The 19,938-nt window shown below is 43.6% G+C and overlaps 1 protein-coding gene across 3 annotated transcripts in view; it reads left to right on the top strand.

Annotated features, from left to right (window-relative positions):
• The window catches only part of YIPF1 (Yip1 domain family member 1), a 36,869-nt gene that overhangs the window by 6,497 nt on the left and 10,434 nt on the right, over positions 1 to 19,938 (top strand). For 2 of the 3 annotated variants that reach the window (XM_042951437.1, XM_042951438.1), the window contains 6 exons: positions 2,514 to 2,594; positions 2,814 to 2,901; positions 9,194 to 9,310; positions 12,553 to 12,719; positions 13,078 to 13,260; positions 17,788 to 17,885. In XM_042951437.1, the coding sequence (XP_042807371.1) occupies positions 2,514 to 2,594; positions 2,814 to 2,901; positions 9,194 to 9,310; positions 12,553 to 12,719; positions 13,078 to 13,260; positions 17,788 to 17,877 (726 nt within the window). In that variant the 3' untranslated portion in view covers positions 17,878 to 17,885. The remainder of the gene's footprint in view (positions 1 to 2,513; positions 2,595 to 2,813; positions 2,902 to 9,193; positions 9,311 to 12,552; positions 12,720 to 13,077; positions 13,261 to 17,787; positions 17,886 to 19,938) is intronic. The other variant, XM_042951439.1, reaches the window with a different exon arrangement.

Genomic DNA, 19,938 nt, shown 5'->3' with positions numbered 1-19,938 from the left:
GGCTAGAAGCCCGAACCACAGCCGGACACAGGTGGTTAGGGGGTGGGCTCAGTTGGGCTTTGTGGAGAAGGGGTGAGGGATAGAGAGCAAAGATTTTATCGAGACTTCTAGGTTTCTGCATCTGGTTGGACAGTGAATAGCAGGTGGCTGTTTTTGGTCACAAAGATTTATCTCTATGTGCACTGGAAGTGTGTTCCAGAAAAATAGTATTTCTATCCATATTTTATAAATGCAGTCATGACTGTGATGCCCTAGGGGAGCACCCAGTTTACAGCATTGAGTTCACAGGCTCATTAAGTAGCAGAGCTCTAGGGTGCCAGGTGATCTTTCTGGAACTCCATGAGCTATCACAATAAGTACCGAAGCTTGTGCTAAATTAAATACCCATATATGCTAGACACTGTGGTGAGAGCTTAGACTAGGAGCCTAACTTTGAATCCTGGCCCAGCCAGTAGTAACAGCTATGTGGTCTTGAGTAAGGTACTTGAACTTCCCTAAGACCGGGTTTCCTCATCTGAAATATAAGAAAATAATGCGTTGACTGTCGCCATCATTATCAGTACAATAGCTAATGTTTATTCCATGTTTCATAGCTGCCAGACACCATTTAAAGTTCCTTACTTGGATCATCTCATTTAACCCTCAAAACAACTCTGTATACCAGGAACTATTCTTATCCTCATTTTACAAAGGAGAAATGTGAGGCGCAAAGTTTAAATAAGCTGCCCTGGAACACACAATTAGTTAGCGTGCTCCAGAGTGCTAGAACCAATAGGATGTGTATATATAGAGAAAGAGGTTTATTTTTAAAAGTTGGTTCACGTGATTGTGGATGCTTGGCAAGTCCAAAATCTGCTGGAAGTGGCTGGCAGACTGAGACCCAGGAAGGAATTGGAGTTTGAGGCCAAAGGCATTCTGCTGTAGATCCAGGAAGAGCTGGTGTTGCAGATGAAGGCCAAAGGCAGTCTGCTGGAGCAGTCCCTCTTGCTCAGGGAGGTCGGCCTTTTGTTCTATTTGGGCCCTCACCTGATTGGCTGTGGCCCAGCCACATTATGGAGGGCAATCTGCTTTACTCAGAAAGCCACAAATTAAAAAAAAAAATTTCTTAACGTGTATTTATTTTTGAGAGTCAGAGAGAGATTGAACACCAGCAGGGGAGGGGCAGAGAGAGAGAGAGGGAGACACAGAATCCGAGGCAGGCTCCAGGCTCTGGGCTGTCAGCACAGAGCCCAACATGGGGCTCGAACCCACAAACCATGAGATAATAATCTGAGCCGAAGTTGGACCCTTAGCCGACGGTGCCACCCAGGTGCCCCGAAAGCCCACCAATTTAAATGTTAAAGCTTATCCAAAAACACCCTCACAGAAACATCCAGAATAATGTTTGACCTAGATAAGTTGACACACGAAATTAACCATCACACTGAGCAACAGCGGGTGTCAAGAGTTTGAGAAATGTATGAGGGGGGAGAAAAATCTTAAAATTGACAACATTCTATCCATCATCTTAATTTGTCTGGGAATTGGGAAGAAGTTACCAATATTCTATGATAGGCACTGAATCTCTTGTCCTAGCTTATAGAACATGGGTCTCTGGAGTTCAGTACCTTCTAATGCTAGAGTTCGAAAGAACCTTCAGTCTCCTGTATGTCACCTTCCCTCCCAAGATACTAATGCTGTCTGTGGTAGGTGGGAAAGACAGCACTTGGATACCCCTTTCTGGAGGCTATTTGTTACCGTGTAAAGCAGCATTGCCACTATTAGACAACTTTAATTGTGGAGAAATTCTCCTTTCAATGAACAAAAAAAATCTGCCCCTTGTCCTGCAAAGCTCCAGCTAGTCCATCCGTACCTTTCGCTGTACGAATCCTCATGAAATATCTCAAGTGGCAGTCGTAGTTCCCGGCAAGGGGTCTTCGTTCTGTTGTCAAATAGCTGCGCTGTTGGGATAGATGAGCCCCGTGTGTGCTGCTCATAAATTGCAGTTTTGTGGGGGTTTTTTGTCAGAGGAGTATATTTTAAGTTTTCAGCATGTTAGAGTGAATCAGCGTATCAGATTTTTGAGAGTTGAGGTGGGGATAGTGGTAAGAATCTTGAGGAGGTAGGGGAGTAGATCTGACACTGACTGCCTTCTGTGTGTATATGTTTGTGTGTGTAAAAATGCGTATATATGTTATTGTACCTGATACATATTATATATAATCGATCTAATCCTTCCTATAATCCTATGAAGTGGATCTTGTTGGCTGTAATTTTTGGAGAACAAAGTCTGGTGATTTGACAAAGTCTCCCCCTGGTGGAGGGACCAGGAATTGAAACCTTTTGGTCTGACTTCAAAACACACGCTTGTTTTCTATCAGGCTGAGTTGGGCATGGCTGTTGTAAAGTTCATGAATGCAGAAGAGCTTGGTCTCTGATGCATCTTGATTTTCCATTAGATTAGCCCCCTGTCTGCATCGCTGATATAAGGACATTACTTCTGTGTTCATTATGTTTTATTTCACCTCTGACAGTTACTTGCTGGCCAGAAGAAAAGCTCTCCCTTCTGGACATTTGAATACTATCAAACATTCTTTGACGTAGACACTTACCAGGTTTGTAAACCCGTTTCACCTTTCCTTTTACACGTAGTGGAGACTGTGTCTTTTGTGGTTAAACAATCACATGATGTGAACGCTTTTATGACTGGATATGGTCTTACAAAAATAAAGGGTCATTTGCATTTGAAAATACTATCATTGTGAAAGCTATAAGAAATCTTCACGAAAGCTGTAAGAAATCTCCAGGAGACTTACTGCTATGTTGTTTTCCAGGTCTTTGACAGAATAAAGGGGTCCCTTTTGCCAATACCAGGAAAAAACTTTGTGAGGTTATATATCCGCAGCAATCCAGATCTTTACGGTATGTGTAGAGCTGTTTGGATTCTTTACCATGTACCAGTTGAATTCAGGTGCGTGTGAGCGTTGCCTGAAAGGTTGGAGAAGTGCACTGTTGGTGGGGCATGCAACATTTCACTCAACTCTTCTGGACGTCAGCGACAGCCTTTACAAACAATTTTGGGGAAAATGCAATTCTGTGTTATATGAATGCTGTGATTGCAAGTAATGGGCATGTCCTTTGAACGTCTTCAAATGACACTGCAAACCTGAGACGAATTAAGTTCACTTCGTCCAAAAGGAGATTGTTGATTTTAACTTGAGAGGATCTGAGGGTGGGGATCAGTGTGGAGGAGGTGCTCTCATACTTACTCATTGCTGTGCGGAGTCCCAGCTCTGCCCTCAGATGAGCTGGCTCCCCTGGGAATTCAGTCACAGCACTGGAAGTCTGTAAGAGGGATGGGCCAGGGGGTGACTGCCATTCCTGACCTCCATGCTGTCTGAGAAGAGGTCAGAGGCCCACCTGGTACTCCTGAAGGGAAAGGGCTCCTATAGCCGTGGCCTTCCGTGTTTGAAAGGAGAAGCGAGCCAGCAGTTCTGGGTGCTTCCTTTGTGCAGATGCACTACAAAAGACTGGACGCGGGCACGTGTAATTCTTGCAGCCCCCTTGGGGGTAGGTATTCTTCTCCCCCTTTCTCAAACGAGGAAGCTGACTCTCAGTGAGGCCCAGTGATCCTGAATAAGCATTAGAGTATGCTCGATCCTGAATAAGCATTAGAGTAATATGTTACATATTTTGTACATATGTTGATCATAAGAGGAGAAGGAATTCATGAGGATCTATTGTGTGCTGATGACTGCATACACTTTAATTCTTTCAACAAGACTATATTAAGTGTGGTTAGCCCTCTTTTCCTTGTGAGGAAACCAGGGCCGAGAGTTGTCAAACTGAAAAAGCAAGAGCCAGAACTAGTTTGATGTTACGTGAAGCCCATACTCTGTTTGCCTGGTGGTTTTAAGCTACAGAACCTTTTCATCAGCTAGCATGGAGGTCCAATAGTTGGAACCAGTGAAAGTGGAACCACTGTGGGGGAGGCTGGGGAGAGGGTCCCTTCTCTATAGCTCCTCTATCTGGCAGCACTGAAAGTTCCATCCAGATGTCGGCGGAATGCCCGGAGCGCCAGGGAGCGCCATGTGCAAAGCACTGCCTTGGCCCATGCCTCTCGTCTAAATGTTGCCAAGGCAGTTTCTCCTCCTCGCTCTCTTGTTTATTCTTCTAGCCTGAGATCTTGAGAGACAGGCTATGTGTCTGAGTGATTTATGTCATCAGTGCCTGGTGGAGGCCTGGCACAGAGTAAGCACGCAAACAATTTTTGAGCACCTTATTTCGTGCTACAGGCTGAGGATGCAAAGATAAAGTCAGTCTCCACTGCCAGGAAGAAAGAAATGGTAGAACTAACATGTGCCGAATGCCTCACAAGTGCCAAGAGCTCAGCACTGTGTCACTGTTTTATAGTTTTATATCCCACACCCCGAGGTAGGCTTACCTCACAAAAGAGAAAATGGAAGTTTGGGGAGGATAGCTTGCCCATAGTCACAGAGTTAGCATAGAAAATGACACTAGCAAATGTACGTAGTGCTTATTATGTGGCCCCGTTATCGGGGAAGAACCTATATTAACTCACTTAATCCTCATAACAACCTGAACTTTATGAGGTAGTTACTATTATTATCCCCATTGTATGAATAAGGACACCGAGTTACTCAGATGTAATGCATTGTGCCTAAGATCGTATAGCTGAGCACAGTTTTCAAATCAGCACCATAGCTCATAATCCATATTCTTTATTACTCTGTTACGCTGCCTCTCCTGATAAAACCAGGATTTGAACCCAAAGTTTGCTTCTTTCCACAACACTGTTAGCCTCATGAGCTCACAGACATGGTTAAAGAAAAAAAAGAGGTACTGTATAGGTAAAGTGATAGTAGAGAGGACTGGGCCTTGTGGGGGAGATTGGAGGAAGGTGGTCGGGGAAAAGATGACAGAAGTGCCACCAGTCTGCAGAATCCGAGGGTGAGACTGATGAATTTGATTGCATTTAAACTAAAATACAAAATTACTGGGGGAGCCTGAGTGATTCAGTTGGTTAAGTGTCTGACTCTTGATTTCAGCTCAGGTCACGATCTTATGATTTGTGGAATTGAGCCCTGCTTCAGGCTCTGCACTGACAGTGTGGAGAGAGAATCTTCCTTGGGATTCTCTGTCTCCCTCTCTCTTTGCACCTCTCCCGCTGGTGGGCACGTTCTCTCTTTCTGTCTCTCTCAAAATAAATAAATAAACTTTTTTTTAACTACAAATTTTTTTAATGTTTATTTATTTATGAGGGAGAGAGAGACATAGAGTGAGAGGGGAAGGGCAGAGAGAGAAGGAGACACAGAATTCGAAGCAGGCTTCAGGCTCTGAGCTGTCAGCACAGAGCCCGACGTGGAGCTCGAACTCACGGACCATGAGATCATGACCTGAGCCGAAGTCAGACGCTTAACTGACTGAGCCACTCACGCACCCCCTAAATAAATAAACTTTAAAAAAAGGAAAAAAAATTTTCTATACCACAAAATAAACATAAGCAAAGTAAATAAATAAGTAAATAAACTACAGACCAGAGATAATATTTGCAATTCTCATTAGCAACAAAGGATGAATATCTTTAGAACTCCTATCATTTATAAGAATAAAACCAGTTATAAGTTTTAGAGGAAAATGAGCAATTCACAGAAAAGGAAACCCAAATGGCTAACAAATATATGAAAAGATACTTAGCCCCACCTGTAGTCAAGGAAATAAAAACAAGAGATTATATTATGCTCATTTTAGCAAACATACAAATTGACTTGTCTTCATTCGTTCATTCAATTCAAGTATTGAGCACTAAACTATTGCAGGCACTGGAGATATAGTAGTGAGAAAAACAAAAATCCTTGCTCTGAGGCAGTTTAGAATCTACTGAGCTTTATGATAAGTAAAATAAGTCAGATATATAGTATGCTAATGATAAATGCCAAGGTGAAAATTTTAGAGGACAGGAAATACTTGTGTAGGTGGGTGAATTTGAAATTTAAAAAAATTTTAAGAGGTAAATTTTGAGTAAAGGCCTGGAGGAATTGGGAGCAATTCATGTAGATATCTAAGGGGAAGGCATCTGAAGCAGTGAGCACAGCAAACACAAAGGCCCTGAGGCAGGAATTTGCTTGGTATGCTCAGAGAACGGCAGAGACTAGTGTGACTGGGCCAGAGGGAAGAAGGGAGCCGAGGAGATGAGGTCGGAGAGACAACATGGAGGGGTAAGTTGTGTAGCATTTTGGTCACAGTGAGGACTTCAGCTTTTACTTGAGTGAGAAGCCATTGAAGGGTTTGAGCAGAGGAATGACATACCCTTAAGTCAGATTTTCAGAAACATTGATACCAAGAGTTGTCAAGATTGTGCAGCAATGGGAGCTAATGTGTGTCTAGTGGGTATGTAAGTGGTGCCCGAATGGGAGCCATTTGAAGATTCTCGTGCCCTACAAATTGGCAGTTGCTATGTATGATCTAAGAGAAACAGACAAATATAAAAGAAGACATAGAATATTATTCATTGTAGCAACAGTGCTTGTAATAGCAAATATTTGGAAACAAACAAAATATTCATCAGCAGGTGAAGAAATAAGTAAATTGTGGTGTATTCATACACAGAATGCTGTAGTTTTTAAGAATGAATGAGATCTATGAGCATCAATGTGGCTAACTGTCAGAACAAGGATAAATGAAGAAAGGCACGTTTTTGAAGGATGTGAGTAGTATGACCCCATTAGAAGGATTTGAAAAAGTAGCATGACGGGTACACCAGTGTGTGTTGTATCATTCTTTGTACTTTTCTGTATGTTAGAAATATTTTATAATATAACAATGCATAATACAAACTAAATTAAGACTCCTTCCCACCCCACCCCATAAGAGTAGAAATTGGCAGGAAAGAGGGAAAGAGAAGGTGTATAAAGCAACCTGGCAGGCCCTGGGATGAGTATGTGGTTGTGTGTCTCTGGAATCTGAGCTTCCTGTTTGCCTTCGGGCACAGGACTCAGCAACTACATCTGTTGTGTGTCACTGTATCCCTCGCACCTGGCCCAGGGTCTAGAGAACAGTGGGTTCTTACAAATAACCTGCGCTGTCAGCGCAGAGCCTGACGTGGAGCTCAGTTCCAGACCGTGAGATCATGACCTGAGCTGAAATCAAGAGTCGGTTGCTTCACCGATGGAGCCACCCAAGCACCCCCTCTGCTTTCTAGTTATAGGTTCTATAATATTTTGGCCACTTGTGGTCATATGCTTGGATGGTCTCAGCCCATTGACAACACATGGTCACTTTTGTTCATTTTTTCAACAAAGAATTTTTCAACAAAAAATTTTTCAACAAATTGCTTTTGGCAATTTTGTAATCATTAAACTGTAGGAAATTTTTTTTTTTTTTTGGCCTTGTCTGTTGCATCTTTTATATGGTTGGTATTCAGAATAATACAGTGAACTTGTCCTTGGTGGTAGCAGAGGGCTTGCAGGCTCATGAGTCAAGAGCAGTATGTGGAAAGCCAATAGTGGTGATTCTTTGGAGTATCCCAGTTGATTGCTTGGGCTCTCTTTCCCACCTTCAGGAGCCAACTTGGCTTTGAGAAGTGCTAACCCATTTCTGCTAGTCATCTCCTGCGACACAGTAATTTTCTGAGTTTTGTGATACGTCATGGTGCCTGCAGTTATGCTAAAAGGTGTTGCAAAGTATTGGTGACATCGAAACATTAAATTCATACAATTTATTAGGAATATCTCAATTAAAAAATTTCTTTGTTCTACTTTTGTAGTACTTTTTCTAGATAAGGAGACGCAAGGGTGGTGTTCATGAAATCAAGTGAAATGGAGAAAGGGATTTGCAAAGCATAGTGTACTCATTCACTCAGTGGAATAGTTGATAATCACTAAAAGTAGAATAAGCTGATTTTTTAAAATGTTTATTTTTTTTTGAGAAAGAGAGAGAGAGAGCATGAGCAGGGGAGGGGCTGAGAGCAAGGAAGACACAGAGTCTGAAGCAGGCTCCAGGCTCTGAGCTGTCAGCACAGAGCCCAACGCGGGGCTTGAACCCGTGAACCTCAAGATCATGACCTGAGCCCGAGTCGGACACTTAACCGACTGAGCCACCCAGGTGCCCCATAGAATAAGCTGATTTTTATGAACAGCTATGGTAGAATCCCTAGGATATATTAAAGCGAAAATCGTAAAGTATGGAATAAGATATATATATATATATATATATATATATATATATATATATACACACACACACACACACACACACACACACACATACATAACTTAAAATTTACCATTTTACCTTTTAAAGTGTACAATTCATTGGCATTGAGTACATTCACAATTATTGTGAATCCACGTATCTTCTGGAAAGCTGTAAAGCAAGGCTAAATGGATATAGATATCTATCTATCTATATATCTACACGTTATCATTTATATAAACATGCACACAAAATGTGCATTTGTTTATATGTATATAGAAATCTCTGGCAGGATTCACCAGAAACTGGTTATGGCTGGGAGCTCTGGGGAGAAAAAATGTATAGAGCCAGGGAACAGAGAGAGAAGGAATTTACTTTTGTCTATTTTAAAGGAATTTACTTTTCTCCTGCCTGCCTTTCGTTCTCTTTTGAACACTGAACTGTGTGCATTTATTGCTTTCTCATTAAAAAGAAAAGTCTTAAACACATTGCATGCACACATACAACCACAACAAACTGGTAGATTAAATGAATTCTTCCCTAAAGTGTTCTGTTTGCACTACTTTTCCGTTTAGACTGCAGAAGGACCTGTCTGATTTAAGTTATTTTTCTCTGGCATTAATTAACATTTGGCACTTAGATAAGGGAAGTAACCTTTGCTTCCTATATCCTGATGGTGCAGATTTAACAAAATGTCCATGAGTTTTTTGACATCCTCTAATAAAAGAAGCTATAAACAAATTAGTGTCTTTATTCAGCTAATTGTAGAAGGTATTTTGGCCTTTTCATTCCAATCTCCCCTGTCTTTAATGCATCTAATTGCTGAGTTGTGTGTTTACCTTTTATAAAAGAAAATTCCCATTAGATGAATATTGATTGCATCTAAAATTCATTTTCCCTTGCTTATATGAATAGGGCGAGGGAGATAACAAATTATTCTGTAAGAGTCTATAAGCTGGTGCTTCATTTTTTTGTCTGAATTTTCTGGTTTTCTTTGCAGGCCCCTTTTGGATATGCGCCACATTGGTCTTTGCCATAGCAATTAGTGGGAATCTTTCCAACTTCTTAATCCATCTGGGAGAGAAGACATACCATTATGTGCCCGAATTCCGAAAAGGTTGGTGAATAGCTTGACTCATTTGGAATGCTTTCAATTTGTTACCATGCGTTCCTTTTAGTGAGCTCTTGGGCCCCTGTCTCTAGGTGCTGCAGCCCCTGCTTTTTGTATTAAAGGATTCAAACACCCTTATCACCTCAGCATTTACCACCCATCTATGTAAATTGACATAGTCTTTTTTTATGATGGTAACATATACATAACTTAAAATTTACCATTTTACCTTTTAAAGTGTACAATTCATTGGCATTGAGTGCATTCACAATTATTGTGAATCCACGTATCTTCTGGAAAGCTGTAAAGCAAGGCCAAATAGCAATTGGAACTTATTCAAAGCAAAATGTGCAAAGTAAGTAAAAAGCAGTGTGCATGAAAGTCTCCATTGTAGCATTATTTGTATTACCCAGATGTTGGAAACAATAGGGGCATTGTTATTTAAGTCATGGTGACTCAACTAGCTGGGTCTGTAGCCACTAATTATGAAACACTTAGAACTATGTGGAAAACTGATAATCCAAAATTATGCCTTTGCTGTTAGCTACTCTGTTAGAGGGAAGTCTGCAAATGGTCAGGGTCTAGAAGGGAGAATGTAGAAATGAGTTTGTCCTAGCAATGGGCTTGTGGATGACATTGTTTTTAAAACTTTCTTTCTGTGGCAGTCTTGGATAATTATACAAACCAACCAACCAACCAACCAACCAACCAACCAACCAACAGCTTTTTAGGGACTTGTAGGTGACAGCCATCCCAAAATGAGGAATTTTGGCTTTATAGGAGATTGATGTGTGCCACTTGCTCAGTTCTGTCCTCCTCGCCCCCCACCCCCCTGCCTGCCTGCTGTCCTGTGAGAGGCTATATACAGACTGTGTAAGGGCACAGTCTCTGGAACCAGGCCACTGGCTTCAAGTTCCATTTACATCACTCATTAGCTTCTACTTGTTGGGCAAGTTATTTCATCTCTCTTGACCTCGGATTCCTTATCAGTGAAATGGGAATAATAATACCTATGTTATAGGGCCATTGTAAGAATAAAGAGTTGGTGTTTGTAAAGAGGTTGGAATAGTGCCTTGTACAAAAAAGAGTTCATACACATACACATATATGTGTGTATAGAGAGATATGTAGTTCCTTCTGTGTGTGTATGTGTCTCCGTGTATCCTTCCTTCTACCCTCCGTGACCATTTTCGTAGAGTCAGACCTGATTCATTTCCAGCCCCATTTGTCAAATGATCCTGGTTTGAGTTTAACTCAGTAAATGTTAATCATGAGATATAGACCCTGCCTTCAAGTTGTTCAATGGTTAAGTAAAGAAAGTCAGGTAAATGAATATTGCTGTAAATGGTATGTGTTAATTTCTATATCAGAAATTATTAACAGAATTATTAACAGAAAAGAAGGAGTGAATTACCCTGCCTGAGGGTCTGGAAACTCAGCAGAGTTTTTATCTTTTCTTATCCTCCTTGGTTGGACAGTATAAGGGAGCCATGGGATGAATCGTTGACTCTGTCAATAAACACTTTTCCATTTTATGTGAAGAGTATACATCCACACATTCAAGGTCAGATCCTGCTTCCACCACTTGTTAATTATTTGACCTTGACCAAACCACTTAACTTCTCTGATCCTATTTCCTCATCTCTAAAATGAAGATGTAGATTATGTGAAATAATATATTTACATATCAGTTAATGATATGAAAAGCTAATTCTTGAATGAGCATTTATTTATCAATCAGTGTTATAAGTATATTTGTTTTTACTCATTTAATTCTTCTAGTGATTTTTTTTAAGTTTATTTATTTTGAGAGAGAGCGAGAGCAAGAGAGAGAGAGAGAGCGTGAAAGAGCATGCACACATGCAAGCTGGGAAGGGTCAAAGAGAGAGGGAGAGAGCGAGAATCCCAGATGGGCTCCGTGCTGTCAGTGTGGAGCCTGGAGTGAGGGCTCAGTCTCACGAACCATGAGATCATATGGCCTGAGCCGAAATCAAGAGTTGGACACTTAACTGATTGAGCCACCCAAGAGCCCCTAATTCTCCTAGTAATCTTAGAAGGTAGTATATGCTATGATAATTCCCATGAGGAAACTAAGGCAGGAAAGTTAAGTAATTCACCCTCCAGAGTTACTTAGCTGTAAGTGGCAGAGCTAGGATGAGAACTCTTGGAGTTCTCACATGCAGAGTCTGTGGCCTTGACTGTTACACAGTGTTGCCTCAATAAAATACTCAGTGAAATGCCTGACACCCAGTGGATGGCTGTAGGTATATAGGTACTTCCCTTCCCCTTCATTTAGCTATTTAAAAAAAAAAAAAAAAAAAGGGGCAGTATAGCAGGAGAATTACATTTGGCTATTAGTTCCCAATATGAAAAATCTCCTCTGGGAGCTGAAAACGTTTTGGCCAATCACATGTCTTAACCAGAGTCTGACTACAATTGCTTGGGGTGCCTTTGTGCTTGCCAAGAGCGTTAAGTGCATTACTTACTGATTTTCCCGTAGGAAGGGCTGGTGCCATGGGCTTAGCCACACTTTATGGTCCTCCACTCCAGAGGAGGGAAAATGAATCTTCTGGAGGAGGAGGAGGCAGCGGCGGCGGCCTGGACCGTAATAGACTGAACACTGCTGTTCTGAGGAGCCACTCGGTAGCATTGCTACCACAGACACAGAATTATTTAATGAAGAAAGTAAAAGTGAAGAATCTGTCGAACGATTCATCAATGAACTCAAACTCCCTATTTCAGGGACAGCAGGCACTCTAAATAGCACGCAGAGCAAGTTAATCTGCACCCAGGGCATTTGAATACATTCGCTCAAGACATCAGTGTCAGCTCTTGTTATACTGGGAAAGAGGATGTGTTCTTCCAAGGGGATAGTTGGCTTTCCTTTGACTGAAATGCTTGGTATGTTTAAACACTTGTATTGAGGCCCTCTGAAGTCTTTCAGTTGCATAATTCAGTTGTTCAGTACTGTTTGTTGTTATTAAACCAGTTATAAAAACCATATGAGAGACCACTGGTCATCACACAAAGACAGTGCTAAATCTTCGTCAATTCAGCACCGCCTTAGAGTGCTTACTCTGTGGCAGTACTGTGCCAGGTGCAGGGACTATGCCACCAATAAGACTCGATCCCATGAGCCAGTGAAGCAGGTGGACATGCTAGGGAGTAAGTCCAGTAAGGTATTAGAAGTGCTCTGATAGTAATTAAAGGCACGATGGGGATTAAAACTTGTGTCCTGTCATCCTCAGTGTCCATAGCGGCCACGATCATCTATGCCTATGCTTGGCTGGTTCCTCTCGCACTCTGGGGTTTCCTCATGTGGAGAAACAGCAAAGTTATGAACATTGTTTCCTACTCGTTTTTGGAGATTGTGTGCGTCTATGGATATTCGCTCTTCATTTATATCCCCACAGCAGTAAGTACTATACTTATTCTGAGCGATGCCCCGGGCTTGTTGAAAATTCAGCCAGCATCATCATTTCTAGCCTGACACTGGTGCACGCCTGAAGAATACCATTTGAATTTAGAGGTGCAGCGGGAATGGGGATAGGGAGCCAAGTGCCTTTGCTGGATCTTGAGCCCTTTGTTCTGAAAGCATTCGCCTCAGTCTGCATGCTGGGGTGTTTCTCCAGCTGTACTGAGAAACCACAGTGGCACAGGGGGCCCAGCTGCTGATTGGCTCAGGGGCCTTTACAAACACACGTGCCTGGAATGAACAAATGCCTCTCCAAAATGCCTCCAAAAAAGCCCTCCCCTTCCTCCTCTTCTTTCAGGTGCTGTGGATTATCCCCCAGAAAGCTGTTCGTTGGATTCTAGTCATGATTGCCCTGGGTGTCTCAGGCTCTGTCTTGGCAATGACATTTTGGCCAGCTGTTCGTGAGGATAACCGGCGCATCGCACTGGCCACAATTGTGACAATTGTGTTGCTTCACACGCTGCTTTCTGTGGGCTGCTTGGTATGGTCTCATTCCTGTGATCTTCCTGTGTGCCTCAGATACAAAGGCCGAAAGACCTCAACCTGTTACTCACAACGGACGGGTCTTTTAAGACGGGCTCCATAAAATTAATATTGTTTTGAATAGACTGTCCTAAATGAGAAGCGGTAAATTGATGAGAATTTGATGGTAATCTCTGGCTTTACCTAATTTCTGAAACTTGGTAAGATTTGGAGTCTGGCCAGAGGAAGTCGGGGTGGATGAGTGTCTATAAGAGGTTGGGGGGTGGGGGTGGGGGGGGGAATGTTCAACCTTTGGATGTCTTTGCAGGTTTTCTGTACATACCTAGAAAGAGTTTTGAAATTTCCAGTTTCATAGGTGGAAAGTCTGAGCATGAAATCAAATTAGGAGAGGGGAGATATTTTTAAGGTGAATAACATTTAAAAGAGGTTTTGGGTTCGTGTATTTGGGTGTCTTTTTAGGGAGAGCATGTGGTTTTCAGGCAGGTCCAGATTGAAGACCAGCACTGTCACTCACTGGCTGTGTGAGCTGGGCCATGGTACCTACCTTCCCTGAATCTGAACGGCTTAATCGGTAACATGGGCATAAAATTTCCTGCCACCTAGGGTTGTATTGAGGATAAAATAAAATAATACATATAAAACAGTTCATATAGAACTTGTCCCACAAATGCCCATAAGTTAGGTCCCTTTCCCTTGGTCCTAAGGAAACACGGTTTTATATCTTTTGTGCACATTGTACAAACCACGGTTTTATATCTTTTGTGCACATTGTACACAAAAATTGCTGCCCATGGCCTTAACAAGGCCTGAAGCAGGTTTTTAAAGAACACCGAGTCCAAGAATGTTAAGGTCACTAATGAAGGAAAGAATGTGCCCACAGGAAGATACCCATATTGCATGTGTCCAGACCCTTGGCTGGGTTTTACAGTTGTGGGAGTAAATATTTCTTTGGCACCATTTGATCTGTGATAGTTTTGTGTAGACAACCTGGGTCATTAATAAGATCCCAATACTTGATCATTGAACAAAGTCTCATACAAAGTGCCAAGTTCTAAAACACGGACCTGGTTTACGTGCAGTTTACATGTCTAAGCTTTAAATTTTTGAGACGGAGGACTATTGGTCTGACTCACGGCAGAGTGACACCATTGATTTCGGGGACTTGGAGTCCCTGGGCTGACCCATTGTTACAATGGGTAACGCTGCTGAGGCCTTTCTTGACCTTTCTGTCTGCGGAGGAAGAATGTCGTTTCTCGCCGTAGCCCTCTCACTGGTGTCTCCCCACGTCTCTCTTGAAAATTTCCCCGCATATACCTAGTTGAGTTGGTGGAGAGAAGAAGGCAAGAGAAGAAGCACTGCCTTGTTCAGTTCTGTAAAGAATAGAGAGGAGCGTGGCAGATTAGACGATGGGGCAGGGAGGTGGTGGTGATGGTAATATTACTGAGAACCTATTTCCTTTGGTGTGGGTGGCAGGGTCTTTTACCTCCCATGCCTGTTACTCCCTTTTGGGGGTAAATGACACTGAAGTTAGGATTTACCTGCCCGTCCTGCTGCTCCGGAACTTGCTGGAAGAGAGCATTATAATGAAATAAAAAGAGCCCTGGACTGGGCTTAGCTTTGTGAGCCTAGGCGAGTGACTTCATTCTCAGAGCCCTGGCTTCCTCCTCTATCATGGAGATTCATATTTTGTGGGCTCTTGTGAGACTCAGTGAGCTGGCCGTGAGAGCCCTTCATGTGTCGTGAAGGGTTCTTCAGGTGTAAAGAAGGTACTAAGAGAGCCCTGTGTGATCTGAAGCTGCCAAGGCCACTCTGCTACCTCTTCCTCCTGAGTGCCCCAGTGAGAGTGGTCCAAGGTCACACAGCTCGAAAGACAGGGCCCTTTCATTGGTGCCTCTCACTGGCATCTTCCCACCTCTCTCCAGAATGCCTTTTCCATCATACACCTGGCTGGGAAGTTGGAGGAGAGAAGGAGACAGGAGAGAAGGCTTCTTGTTCACTTCTTGGGGAGTCCGAGGAGCCGGGCACGTTGGATGATGGAGCAGGGAGGGAACTGCAGGTGTAGACCCCCTCTTGGAGGGAGGTGCAGTTTTCTCCTCCTCGTGGAAGGGAACCATCCCATGATCAGGGGTTTAGCCAGGGGCCCTCTGTGCCTGGGGTTTTGCTCTCCATGCCGGAGAAGGCCTCCTCTTATCTCTTCTGGAGATGTGCAGTACAAGAGGTTGGAGCAGAAGTTAGGAGATGGGGTCCGGTCCCAGCTCCTTCGCTCCCTGCTTTGGTTATTTCCCCTCTCTGGCCCCTACCTCCTCACTTAGAAAACGGAGCTGCAGGAACATCTTTACTTTTGTAAGGACTGAATGATACATGCAACATGAACAATACAAGCCATGCAAACGGCAGATATTATTATTAGTGGAAGGGCAGAAGGGAGAAGAATTGGCAGGGGAGGGGCACTGGCTGACCCACACAGCTTGGCTTCTCACTGCCCCAGGGAGCACAGATTGTGGGTTTTAAAGCTTCAATGTACTAAAGTGTTTGACAGTCCTCTTTCTGCCGAGGGCCCCTCAGGGCTCACAGTTGTATGCTAAGTTGGTAGTGGACGCTCACTCCAGGTGGGGAGGACTAAGGAAGCACCAGAGGGTGCGTCCTTGACTGGTGTATTGGAGATGTACAAGCCTGCGTTTGCCATGGTTACTGCTGATGGTGGACAGTCCTGTGCCCTAACTCTGCCAGGGGACACTCCCAGCCCTACTCCTAGAAAGCCTGAAGTTGCATCCTGAGGCCTCCACAGTGCCTCGTCCTAGACTGGACATAGTCTACGGCCATACCACCCTGAACACGCCCATCTCGTCTGATCTAGACTGGGCATAAAGTTAGGTGCCAAACTGCAGGCAGCACTGGAGAAGAGAAGAACGTAGTTTTTGGAGCCGGACACAACTGGATTGAAGCCCTCAGACACAGGGTTGTGTAGCTTTGGGAAAATCTCTTTGCCATTTGCTCATCTTTAAAATGGGGATAAAATTGCCTATTACAGGATTATCGAGTAGGTTAATGATCTATGCGCCTGATGCACAGTAGGCACTCCCTGAATGACAACTGTGGCTATTGCTAAGTATTTGTGGAATTAATGAACTAATGAGCCGTAGAATTACAGTTTGACCTTAGAGGTCATTTTTTCCAATCCTTCCATTTCACAGATTAGAAAACTGAGACTCACGGGTGGAGTGATTTGTCCAGAGTTACTGTGCGAGTTACTAGCAAAACCAGGTTTAGAACCTGGCCTCTTGGCTCATTCCCTCTGATGAGGGTTTCGTCCGGTAGCCTGGAAGAAAGGTACTGTTCCTGCCTCATGAGGGCTTTGTGGCTCCACCTTCACGATATCTGGAGGGGCCCAACACTATAGCAGCATGTCCCCTGTCCCCTCGTTAATTTAGGGACCATTCTTTCCCTGCCTCAGAAAACAAGTGCCAGAAGGGACCCTGGGAGGAAGGCTTTTAGAGCTAATAGGATTGCTCAGGGAATGTGACAAACTAGGGGCGCCCTGTAGCTGGAAACTTTGAAATGGATTGCTGAAGAGCTAACACAGAATAGGACTATGTTGGGGAAAGTTCTAGTGTGTCATGTTGGTGCCCCCTCCTGGCTGATAGAGAGCAGCGCTGGCAATATGGTTCTTGACTTGGCTTTTTATCCATTTAATCCCAATGCCCTGACTTCCAAGGCGGAATCACAAGTGTGCAGTGATCCTTGATCTGTTAAGAGATTCACCTTTCCTTTGAACAACCCAGGTATTTTACTGGGCTAAAGTCAAGATTCTCAGACCTTGAGACAGGTCGGAAGATCCTCCTTGGTTTTTTCCCTCTTCTATCTCCTCCTGATTTTTGACAGTTAAATTGCAGATGCTGACTGAAAGCATTTATCAAACCTTTCATTTTCACGCTGAAGAATTATGAGGTAAGTCCTGCCTGGCGCTTTCTTTCGGAGGTCTTTACCAAGAGCCAGCGGGTTTAGCAGCAATCTGTTGTAGTTCAGTTCATTAAGTATTGGCTGTTTACATAGTGTGCCAGGCCCTGAGTCAGAGGCTGGTGGCACAGGGACAAGAAGGACACAGTCTTTGCCCGGGAGGAGAGACTGTAAGGTAGTGATTAAGAGCCTGAGGAGCTTGGAGTCAGAAAAGACGCGACTCTCCCACTTATTGGCCATGTGCGCATGATTGAATGGCAGCCTCCCTGAGCCTCAGTTTCTCATTTGTCAAATGAGGATAACAATAGCACTCCCCTGGGGTGGTTATGCAGATGAAGTCAGATGTAGTAAGTGCCCAATAAATAGTGGCTAAATTTTAAAAAGTGAGTCACAGTAGAGTAAGTGAGATGGACAGAAACAGAGTCGGTTGTAGTTCAGTGGGATGACAAATGTGTCAGAGGGAAACATAGGGGCCATGAGAGCCCAGACATACTATTGGCATGAAGACTAGAACACTCGAGCAGATCACTGTGTTTTAACCGCCCTCATGCGTTTCCTTCTCCTGCAGGCATACTTTTTTGATGCACCGGAGATGGACCACCTCCCCACAGCCACAGCTGCTCCAAACCAAACAGTTGCAGCAGCCAAGGCCAGCTAAAAAGGAAAGTAAGAGATTATTTTTTGTTATATTTTTTGCTGTTTGGTACAGTCAGAAGTGGGCAAGCGCAGCACTTCCATTACTGTTAGCATCAAGAACCAAGAGGGCCAGACCCTTTTGTCTCTCCGCACGATTCACTGTGGTGTTTGTGCACGAGCATGTCTGCATATATGTGTCCTCTAGCTGAAGGCCTCAACTGTGAAATCCACGTGGCCCTGGTTTAATAGGTTTGGGAGATGTGGGCTCTAAGCTTCTTCATGAGAGGAGCTCCTGCCTTCTGGTCCTAGCATCCCGTCCCCTCTGCTCTCTGCCCCTTTCCCAGGAGCACAGTGTGGGTGTGTTCTATTTGGTTACAGTCCTGGTGGTTTTTGTAGTTTCCCTGTGACTTCTCACCATGGCCTCAGTCCTGGAGCGTGACTTCTCTTGAATTACTCACAGGGTTCTCCAAAGCTTACACATTCTCATGCCTGGTTTGCTCTCTGGCCTCTTGGGTGATTTCACTTCGGTGGTTAGCTCCGTGGGTTAGAGTAAAGGAAGTAAAGGGAGAGCCAATTCCTCCATGGCCTATTCCTTGCCTCCCAGTTCCAGCTCCTCCGTGTTCCAAGGCTGCAGCCATGCTGGACTCTTGCCCTTGCCAGAACACATGCCTTTGCACTTGCTCTTCCAGATGGCTGAAATGTTCCCTCTCTTCCAACCGTCATCACTTACCTTGTGATCCTATTATAGCTTGTATTATACATTACTGTTAATGGTGCTTGAACTACTAATTGTTCACTGTGCGTCCATCTGCCTATTCATTTGTTCATTCATTGATTCATTTGTCGTCTGTGGACTGGTATGTCCTCTTGAGGTATGAACTGTTCAGCTCAGTTCCAGGAGAACAAGAAATAGGTATTACCCTTTATCTTCATTGCTCACCACAACACAGTGGATACTCAGTAAATGTTTGTGGAGTGAATGAATGAAGCCATACTCTGCCCCTGATCTCCCTGTGGGCCAAGAACCTTTCGTCTGTTTTGTAACCACAGGGTGACCTTCTCCTCTCCCAGAGTTATTGAGTGTGGTGCAAAGACCAGGGCCTTTAGAGTCAAGCAGAACTAAAATGAGATCTTGGTCCTACCTTATACTGGCCGTGTACCTGGGGCAAGGAGCTTACTCTTTCAGAGCCTCGGCCAACTTAACTGTGAAATAAGAATGATACAACCCATACTCTAAGACTGCAGTGAAGATTAGAGATCACGTTTATAAAAGCTCCTGGCACATAGTTAAGGTACTCAGTGATAGATTCAAAGCTACTTCCTCTCTGAGAGTGGCTTGGTATTTGTGTTGAGATTTGGTGGTTCCCACTGACTTTACCTTGACCCTTTATTTCTTTTTTGTCAAATAAGTAGATTTTTTCTCTTAGGTGGGGAATTTGGGTTGCAGGCCTTGCAAATTGACAAGATTTGCTTGGTCAAACAAAGACACCTCTGGCGGGGTTGTTGGTAAGACAACTGCCCTGACCAATGGAATGACTAGGGAACTATTGTAAATGTCACAGCCCACCTTCCCCTCTTCCTCTCTTCACATGGGGATGTAATGTCAGAATCAAAGGTCAGAGCCCTTGCAGATAGGATGGGCTTCCCTCCCCCTTTTAATAATAAGGAAGCTGAGGCCAAGAGAGGACAGTGCCTTGCCCAAGGCCATCCCAGACTTTTGTAGCAAACCAACATGTGTAATATCACACTTCATTCTGCAAAATACTTTCCAGATCACTCTCTCTCTGTCCACTCTCACCAGCCTTGTTGACCCCATTGTATAGATGAGGAAGATGGACTTAAGAAGTCTGAGTTGACTAAGTTCACCTACCTCTTAGAGGCAGAGCTTGGACCCAAACTCATGTATTCTGAAGCCAATTTTGGAGGTTTTTCTGATTTCCTACCTTGAAGGCTGATGTTGTTTTTATTAATAAAACTTTCAGGCTCCCACTGCTGGCTTTTGGCCTCTTTTTTGGAGCCCTCCTTTGCTGGTCTAGAGATGCTTCAGTTCATAGAATCCATACTTCTTTGGTTGCACAACCTA

Source organism: Panthera leo, chromosome C1 (genome assembly GCF_018350215.1).
Source record: "Panthera leo isolate Ple1 chromosome C1, P.leo_Ple1_pat1.1, whole genome shotgun sequence".
NCBI lineage: Eukaryota > Metazoa > Chordata > Mammalia > Carnivora > Felidae > Panthera > Panthera leo.
The sequence above is the reverse complement of the archived record's forward strand: the minus strand, read 5'-3'. Positions and strand labels throughout refer to the sequence as shown.